The sequence below is a fragment of the Microchirus variegatus genome (assembly GCF_963457635.1).
Source record: "Microchirus variegatus genome assembly, chromosome: 1".
In the NCBI taxonomy this organism is placed as follows: domain Eukaryota; kingdom Metazoa; phylum Chordata; class Actinopteri; order Pleuronectiformes; family Soleidae; genus Microchirus; species Microchirus variegatus.
Window position 1 is genome coordinate 1043861 of NC_139802.1, and position 9935 is coordinate 1053795.

The 9935-nt window shown below is 41.0% G+C and overlaps 1 protein-coding gene across 1 annotated transcript; it reads right to left on the reverse strand.

The window, feature by feature from the left end:
- Positions 1 to 372: 372 nt before the first annotated feature.
- On the reverse strand, positions 373 to 4538 carry gnb3a (guanine nucleotide binding protein (G protein), beta polypeptide 3a; the record flags this gene model as incomplete). The annotated part of the gene is made up of 8 exons (XM_083887642.1): positions 373 to 479; positions 1290 to 1506; positions 1593 to 1794; positions 2642 to 2708; positions 2833 to 2995; positions 3981 to 4044; positions 4219 to 4364; positions 4482 to 4538. The coding sequence occupies 8 exons, from the start codon at positions 4536 to 4538 to the stop codon at positions 373 to 375; spliced, it is 1023 nt and encodes a 340-aa protein (XP_083743768.1).
- Positions 4539 to 9935: the final 5397 nt, after the last annotated feature.

Genomic DNA, 9935 nt, shown 5'->3' on the forward strand with positions numbered 1-9935 from the left:
AATTTGGCAACTGTTCTCATCGGGTGATATTTGAAATTCTGCAATAGAACGTTACTATTTTGAACCACAAAATAATTCACCATTAAGAGGAATCGTCTTTTCTGATATCCTGTACCCCAAGGCCCCCCCCCACCCCCCAAATTCACCCATAATGCTAGAAGAAAGGTGAGAGCGCAATGTGACGGAGAGAGGAGAAAACCTTTCACATTACAGCCCAATGACTCCAACATTAGATCGGACTTGGCACAATTACAAATACCATCCTTTCACCCTACGTGACTCCTCATCCCTTCCTCTAACTCCGATTTCTTTTTCGTTTTCTCCCAGGCAGATGTTAACGTCTCTCCTCCTGCTCGCTGATGAGGAATGACCTCAGTTCCAGATCTTGAGGAAGCTGTCCCAGGATCCCGTGCAGCACGCCATGCCGTCTGAGGATACTCCGATGCAGCTCACTCTGTTATCGTGGCCGGCCAGCACTCCTGTGTCACCGCGAGGAAGACAAGATATACGGTGTGAGTATCACTGGACAGAGGTGGAAAGTAATGAAATATATTTACTCAAGTTACTGTGTTGAATACTTTTTTTGTGTATTTTGTATTTTTTAAGTACAATTAAGTAAAATCAGGATGTTGTATTTTACTTGAGTACGTATTGACTCAAGTATTGTACTTAGTTACTTTATAAATCCTATCCGTTACTGAGTAAAAATAAAACTTCAGCACAATGAAGACCTAGTAACTCGTAAGTTAGTTAGTTTTACTTAAAGTACATTTCAAATGAACTACTTTTTACTTCTACTTGAGTAATGTTTCATCAAAGTATTGGTACTTTTACTTGAGTGCAATTAGAGCTGAAACGATGAATCGATTATTAATCGATTACTAAATTAATCAGCAACTATTTTGTTAATCGATAATCGGTTTGAAGCTTTTTTTTCATGATTAAAACAAGATTTCTGATTGTTTTAGCTTCTTAAATGTGAATATTTTCTTGTTTTCTTTGCTCCACATAAACAAAGAAATCATTCAAACTGAATCATTTTGGTTTGTGGACAAAACAAAGACATTCGAGAACATCGTCATTTCCAGGTTTGACAAAACACTGATCAACGTTTTTTTAACATTTTATGAACTAAACGATTCATCGATTCATCGAGAAAATAATCGATTACCAAAATAATCTTTAGTTGCAGCTCCAAGAACAATATTTGAGTACTTTTTCCACCTCTGTCACTGAATAACCGGTGTTGTTTCTGTCCAGCTGTATGTCTGTTTTCCACCTGTACTCACCCACTCTCTCTGCTTTCAGCGAGTCCCAGATGTTGACGTTGAAGTCGTCGTAACCGGCCAGTATCAAGCGTCCAGACAGGGAGGGAGCCAGTGAGGTCACCCCACACATGATGCCGGAGTCCTGGTAGGTGATGAGCTCCTGGTCTGCTCGCAGGTCATACAACTTACAAGTAGCATCATCTGACCCGGTTATTATTGCATTTCCATTCGGGAAGAACTGGAGAAAACAGACGCGTTAGATTAGAAACCAGGCCTCCTTCAAGAGAAAGATTGTGGTAATCTACAAATGATATTCATTCCCACCCCGATTGAGTTGATGTCGCTCTCGTGGCCTCCAAAGGTCTGCCTGCATTCACCCTCCCTGATGTCCCACAGCTTGGCCGTGTAGTCGCACGCCCCTGAGATGAAAAACTTGAAGTCCGGGGACACGGCCAGGGACATGCAGTCTCCCTGGTGTCCGACGAAGATGGTCTTTTGGGTTCCTGTCTCAATGTCCCATAATACGCTAAATGAAGGCAAAGACGGCATTCGTTTTAGTGACAGGGACTTTGGGAAGAAGCAACAGACATTTAAAGGTGCCATATGTAAGACTGTGGCCAAAAACAGTTACTACATTCAAATTCAAAATACTGAGGGCGGTAGGTGGTTCCGCATGCCAAAACATGATTTGCAGTCTGCAAAATATTTTTTTTAATGCAAATATTTTGTCTGTACTGTTGTTGTTGGTGAGTTCAGTTTGTTATATGAACATTATTCCTGAGTCTCTGTGACATATTAGGAGGATTTTATGGCCAGTTGCTTTAGATCAGGGGTTCTCAAAGTTTTGATACCTGAGGGCCAATTTAGTAACCCAACATTGGACTGAGGGCCGCCAAAAGAAAGAAATCCCATTTGTAATCATTTTAATGACCAGATTGCAGTTCTACAATTTAGCCATAAGTAATGTAAGCGTTAATATAATAACGCTTTATAATTTACTGGGTAATTACCCAGTATTTTGGCCATTGTTCTTACCTTCTAATTACAGGTTAATACCAAGTAACACATTTCTGTTACCATATATTTACTGGGTAAATAGCTAGTAATTGGGGGCTGTAGCTACCTGCTTATTACCAGCTTATAACCCAATAATACACTAAAATTCACCATATAGAAACCAGGTAAATACCCAGTATTTTTGTTTACACTTGTTGGTATGTATTCAGTAATGTCCAATAAACATTTAACAAGCTTAGTAGCTCCTGGATTCTGGGCCGCCAGAAATCTTTCTGCGGGCCGCACTTTGAGAACCAATGCTTTAGATTTATTACATAATGCACCTTTAAGTACCATCAATCATCCTAAATTCTTACCAAGTGCAGTCCCCAGAGCTGGTGATGATCTCAGTGTCACTCAGGAAACGACAGCAGGACAGGTAACCTGGGCAACAAAAACAAAAACAAAAAAACGCTTATATGAGAAACCATAGAAAGTCCCAATCAAGTCCAACATGGAGGCTTCAGTGACTTCACGATTCTTTATTTCAAGTTGTGTGTCGTCTGACCTGTGTGTGCTGCCAGCTCACGCATGACCTTGACGTTCCCGTCCTTGCCCTTGAGGTTGTAGATGGAGCACATGTTGTCCAGACCACCACAAGCCACGAGGTTCCCCGAAGGTGCATAGGAACAAGTCATTACCCATGATGACTTGAGAGGGATGGCGTTCACCTAAGATCACAAAAGGGGACTGTTTAAGGCAGGGGTCTGCAACCTTTAGGACGCAAACAGCCATTTTTGTCGCCTCTCCACCCAACAAAAAGTTCATTTGGAGCCGCAAAACAACCCACAAAATGAAGATAATAACCGGAATAAAGGTTTTTATGCAGATATAATACATAAAAGAACAATAATTCTTTTCATTTATGAACTTTAAGAACTACAAAATGTTCAGTTTATACCCAGCCTCTTAATGCAAAAATAAAAATGATTATTATTGAAATTAAATTGAACCCACTTTGAAATAAATTAAGTTAAGTGTTGTTCATACTTGAGAAAAAGGCATGTGGATTCCAAAGATGGACAGGACATCCACATGTCTACTTAATATTCCATTTTACTTCGACGTTGGATGTGTTGCACAACATATTAAAATACTTTTATCTGTCGCCTTCTTCTCTAAAGCTACAAGGAGCCACTACAGAGTGGCTGAAGAGCCACATGTGGCTCTAGAGCCGCAGGTTGCAGACCCCTGGTTTTACGTCTGGTCTTCAACAAGAAGAAAGAGAAAGAAGATACTGTTCAAATTGTGTGTTTGATTGGAAGCTCGGAATCATTAGATGTGCTAAAAACTTACTTTATCAGTTAGTTCAACAAGACAAAAGTCAACAAATCTCTCAGATTCAGAGAAAAGTATATGTTAAGTATATGTTATCCGTATATAACATACTCTAATATCATCGTTTTAACACTAATTCACATGTCAAATAGCCTGGAATTGTGTTGTCATTACCTGTGTTCAAAATGACACATACGTCAGCACGGCTTTAATGAAGCAGATTAGCTGAGTGTGTGAGCATTACACTCTTTACACTCTTTTAAATCTAGGATTATTACGTTAATGCTAAACAATGTTCAAAAGTAGATATATATATACGTTAAATGTCACAGTTACAACTGCCTTCTTCCAACAGTTAGGACTTTTGCTCAAACTCACCTTATTGGTTGTGATGCTGTCCCACACTATGAGCTTTCCGTCTTGTGAGGCGCTGACACACAGCCTGGTGGAGTTAACATCAAGTGTGATCAGAAATGAAAGATTCACAAGCGGAAACATATGCTGCACAGGCCAATTCACCCACTTTTAAATCAATACTTCACTCATGTAATTCAACTGTGCTAAATTTGATCAAGTAAGTTAAAACAGCAGGCGTTCTCTCAGCTTGTGTATTTACTTGGAGTCAGTGCCCCAGTGCATCGCGTAGATCTTGGCAAGGTGACCTCTTAGTGTTTTCCTAGTCTTCATCTGGACACGGCCTACCACAGTGGTCCCAGCCACCGCCTCCTGCAGCGTGGTGTCCTGCACGGCCTTACGTGCTGCCTATAATGGAGCAGACACATGCAGCGTACAGAGGCGATCAGGTCACTCCCAGAGTGATAGTTTTACCGTTTTTCTTGATCGATTACAAATGACAAACGACGAGATGAGCCTACTCACAGTGATCTGGTCTTTTAGACTGTCCGCCTCCTTTCTCAATTGCTCCATTTCCCCCATGGTGATGGTTGCCGGGTACGTTCACTAATGCAGAACTGGGAAGAGAAGTCGGGAGAGCAGATAACCCCTGAAATGAGGAAGGAAAAAAGAGACAAATTACAGGAAAATATCATTTTAAAAGAGTCGAGGCTCCGTACGAGAATTGCACCTGCACCTACCTGAGCAATTTTAAAGCCTCTCTAAACTCCAAACTCCAAGTAAGTGCTATTTTGCAAGTCAAACTGGCCCTTGTCTACTTTGCAAACTATAAACACGCAGGAGCACACAGAAACCCACAGAACACGCCTACACATGCATTCACCGACACGCACACGCGCACACACAAATACATGTGCACCGCATGAATATTCGAGCATGACATTAACAGCAAAAGTATTTGCTCTTCGGCTGAAGTCGAGAGCACACATCCTCACCCTGAAATGTACACACAAACCAGAATGTCCTGAAATGCTTAATGTCATTTTAGTGTATCAGCCCTCAGCCAGTCACCTCGCACTTCACAACAAATTCACAAATACTGACAGTGGGGGGGGGGGTGTTCCACTTAACACTTCAGCGCACACAGGAATAATGTTAATGGTTATTGAATTTAGTAATGTCATAATTAAAGAAGCAATCACCTAATGGACAAACCCACACGGTGTGACAGATGCAATCGAGGCACGAGCGGAAAAAGGCAGAGTCACGATCTCGGTGTTGATTTTACAGAAACAAAGTACACGACAGCGACTTCATCGTGAAACGGCACCAAAAAAAAAGCCCAAGAATAACAGAAAACACTCCGCTCTCTCCCCGTCAACACAAACGGCTCCTCTTACAAATTGCCGTGATGATATCTTCTTTATCTTACCTCAAAATCTGACAGAAGTGGATACTTGAGATGATCTTATTGTTTGCAGCAATCTCTCTGCCTCTCTCTCTCTCTCCCTCTCTCCCCCCTTCTCACTATTTGAATGAGTATCCCTGTCAAAACACATGACTCAGTGGATTTGCCTCTAATTTGGTTGAAGTGAAAGGGAGAGGAGGGGAGTGAAGGTGAGAATGGCGCTGTAAAAGGAAAGAGATTGTCTTTAATTGTTTGTCACTTTGGCCTAAATTGAATGGGAGATTAAATTTTTTTTACATTAGAGTGTTGATTTTGTGTGGAGGGCCCACGGTTGGTGTAGTGGTTCGCACTCTCGCCTTTGCAGCAAGAAGACCCTGGTTCCTGGGTTCGAGCCACGTTTGGAACAACTTTCGGAAAACAAGGGCCTTTCTGCAAGGAGTTTGCATGTTCTCCCCGTGTGTGCGTGGGTTTTCTCCGGGTTCTCCGGCTTCCTCCCACAGTACAAAAACATGAGATATGGGGATTAGGTGAATTGGTGACTCTCAATTGACCGTAGGTGTGTGAGTGTGTGAGTGAATGGTTGTTTGTCTCTATACGTGGTCCTGTGATGGACTGGTGAACTGTCCAGGGTGTGACCCCGCCTATTGCCCAATGTCAGCTGAGATAGGCACAGCACCCCCCGTGACCCTCTGGTGGAGGATAAAGCGGTAGATAATGGATGTTGTTTGGTGTTAATTGTAGTTCAATGCTCCAGAACACCTCAGCAGATCCTGCGTGTGTGTGTCCCGTCTAAAGCCGACCCATACTCCATTCTCCCTGGGGATTTTAGGCCTTTGTTCCAGATGGGGAAATTGCTTTGAAAATAAGTGTTGTAATGAATAATGCTTGAGTGTTTTAAAAAAAAAAAAAAAAGTTAGTCGCACTATTACCCTTTTGCCATTCTGTTCCTGGGAACCTGCCATTGTTCTGTGTGATTAAATGACGGCTGAGGTTTTTGGTGGATGTTGAAGTGCATTAACACAGCGAGAGAAAAGTGGAGGCAGAGGGGGGAGGGGGGGGAGGGGGAGGGGGGGGGGGCGAGTGAGTTCTAAATCCTACTGGCTGAGATTTTAAGGGAAGCCTTTTGAATCAAATCTGCTCTCATCCGATTACTGACTGCTCTTTGCATCTGGATAAGAGATGGAGGAAAAGGATGGGGGGAGCAGATAGTGGGATGAGAATGAGGGCGGGGGCAGATGGTGATGATGGAGGGAGGTGATGTTCTGCAGTTTACTAACTTATGTCATTTCACCAGTCACCGGTCGGTGTGTGCTGTGTTTCCTGCACCGACAAAATCATTTGTTAAGTTGTGAGTGAAAATTCTTGAAAATGGTCCCCGTTTGTTTTATTTTAAAGACAATAATACTGTAGCTATAACGTCATAGGTGCAGTGCCTTATAATTGCTATACTAGCAGTACAAACAGATGGGCTGTACCAAGGTTGGGCAGCCGTATATATATATGTAGTATATGCATCATATAAGATATAAAACAGACTTGTCTTCAAATAAAGCTTTTGCTATTTTATTAACCCTCTGGTGGTTAACTGTTTAGTAAATAATCCCCAGGTGTACAAATGCTTTATGGTAATATTGGAGTTGACCAACCCAGCAAAAAAATCACATATCTGTCTGGTTCTTTTCATCCATGGTCAGTTTTTCAGTAGTTTACTAAACCCTTACACGATCCAGATATATATCTGCATTGTAGTACGGGATCACACTCTGTAATAGAAGATTTTATCCAAATAACCCAGGATTAATGTGAATAACAAGTCGTTGTTTCGGCGCTGATTAAGAGTAAGATTGATTCTTTGTTTTACACCCTTTTCATGATAAGAGTGCATCCCTCCAAAAGTGTTTACCATCGTTGTTGTTGCTGTTGTTGTGCAGATTTTGTGTGGCAGTAATAGGAATCAGAACACAAATAAATAAATGTGTTTATTTAGTCCGCGTATCAATGAAAAACCAGTGCAGTGTGTGTTGATCCTATGTAAATCCTTGTGCTGTGTGTGTGTGTGTGTGCCACAAACTAAACTAAAGATAAAACACACACAAGCTTGTATAGTGTGTAGTTTCAACAGAATGTTGATTTGCATGTCCATACTTTATGATGTACGTGTGCAACGTTTTTGACTTTAAAGAATATATTGACACAACACTTAAAAACAAGCTTAGGGGTATTCTAGAAATATTAAAAATGTATTTTCAGACTTTTCGATCTGACCCTTTGAATCTGATCAACTGAGTAGAATGAAAGACACACACACACACAAACACACACACGGTCAACTACTAAAACATAGAGTAAAACACTCTACTCACCAGTGAGGAAACTCCTCTCAAGGTGTGTTGGTTGATCTTGGGTCACTCTTCTTCGCTCCAACGCTCTCCCTCATAAGTTTTAGCTTCTCCCACTCGTTCGCGTTTCGAATCACTCACAGTCGGATATTCCTCCGTCACTCTCTCCACTGCTCCTGTGAGGAACAGATGAGGATTGGAGGGATGAAGGGAGATCAGTGATGAAGGGATAAAACCCTGGGATGGACAGAAAGAGGGGGTTGGAGGGGAGTGGAGTGGAGTGGAGTGCAGTGGGCCGGGCCGGGGTGGGGGGGTGAATGAGACAGCGGGGGAAACCAAACAAGGTGCAGATCATGGTTAGCGGGTCACAAGACACAAGCTCGGGTGAATCCGCATCAAAAACCCAAGAGATGGAAATCATGAAGGGGAGGGGAAAGAAGATAAATAGAGGGAACCTGGGAACATGGCTTTTTATGGTGCTGAGGTAGACTTTCATAGATACGTGACTGGCAGAGGGGTTTGTGTTTTGTAAACCTGAGGTTAAGCTAATATTAGAACATTTGGGGGCAGAGCAGAGATGACGCAGTATACACCGATAATGGAAGACATGGCTGCAGGATTCAAGGGAATGATCTTTACGCTCCATTCATAAAACGCTCACAGATACACAGTACAGTTTACTGTCAAAATACACATTTTCATCCGATGTTTGTAATTAAAAAGGGAACTTGAGATACAAATACATTCACCGATCCCTCTATTTGGCTCGTTTTGGCCTAGATTTAGCCTCTAATGCAGGGGTCTCAAACTGGCGGCCCCCCCAATCGATTACATGCGCCCCCCCCCCACTCAATATCATGTTATAATGAAAACATGGCCCACGACCTCACCGTCTTTTAAACACAGTGTGTAGCTGAGGCACAGCTGTCAGCAAGGTGATAGAATATAATACATGTTTGATAGCAATGTTTTTATAACAGTAATAATAAAATTTGGTCATAATTATCCCATTATTAAATGTATCATATACAACATTCAATTACATATATAAATAAACTTGTTAGGGCCCGAGCCACGAATGGCAGTGGCCCCTATACGGCTCCTTTTAATTTTAATTACAGTTGTCCACACTATTATTTATGTCATTTAAAATAAACGTCTGTTGTTTTTTTCCCACTTTTCGTTCTCTAGCCTGCCCCCTCTTGACCTTAATAGATGCGCTTTGGCCCCCAGGTCATTTGAGTTTGAGACCCCTGATCTAATGGCAATACTTAAATACTTCCTAAAATGTCCACTGTATAACATTTAGCGGGGTTATTTGCAGAAATGGATGACCCATAGGTGTGAGTGTATTATCGCTGTAAAACATATTTGGTTTTCAGAGTTTTAGAAGAAGCCTTATGTACTTTAGTGAAAGGGCCTTGCTGTGTGAAGGCCACCATCTTGTGCCACAGTGTTTCTACAGCAGAGCATGTGTGTTGTGTTGTGTTTTTGAAGCAGCAGCTTACAACAGAAAACCTGACGCATAAAGCAACGAAGAAGAAGGAGGAGGAAACGGACAGAGTTTTGAAAGTGTTTGCGTCCTCCTTACCTCTAGTGTCCTGATGTTATTGGTAAAGGGAGGAGTGAGCACAGATTGTAAAGCTGCGCATGCTAAAATAAACAGCAACTTTTTGCCACATTTAGCAAAAAAAACATGTATAAAAAATACTGTTTTTAATGTAAACGTTTTGACCTGACAGTTTGTTTACATAGTTTAGATAGTTATTATCACGATAGTATGTTCAAGTTGATTTTGATTTTATTTTGGTACATCCGGTTACCGGCAGTGTGAATTTGCATATTAGCTAAATATTTAGTTTCAAACGAAACATTTACATTTAACATTTATATTTAACATTTAACATTTAACATTTAACATTTAACATTAAGATTTATAGTTATATTTAACATTTATATTTAATATTTAATATTTAGATTTAGATTTTTTTATTCAGATTAAACATTGAAATTATATTTTCACAAGAGAAGTAAATATCACAAAATTCTCAAATATTGCTGTAAATCTGGTCAAAACTAACATTAAAAAAATTCACGTTTTTTATACATGTTTTTTTGCTAAATGTGGCAAAAAGTTGCTGTTTACAATCAGCGCCTCATACACAGGAGTCCTCATTTTGTTGCACTGTCTCATTATCACATGTCACTAATTCTTACACCAGACCTTTCATT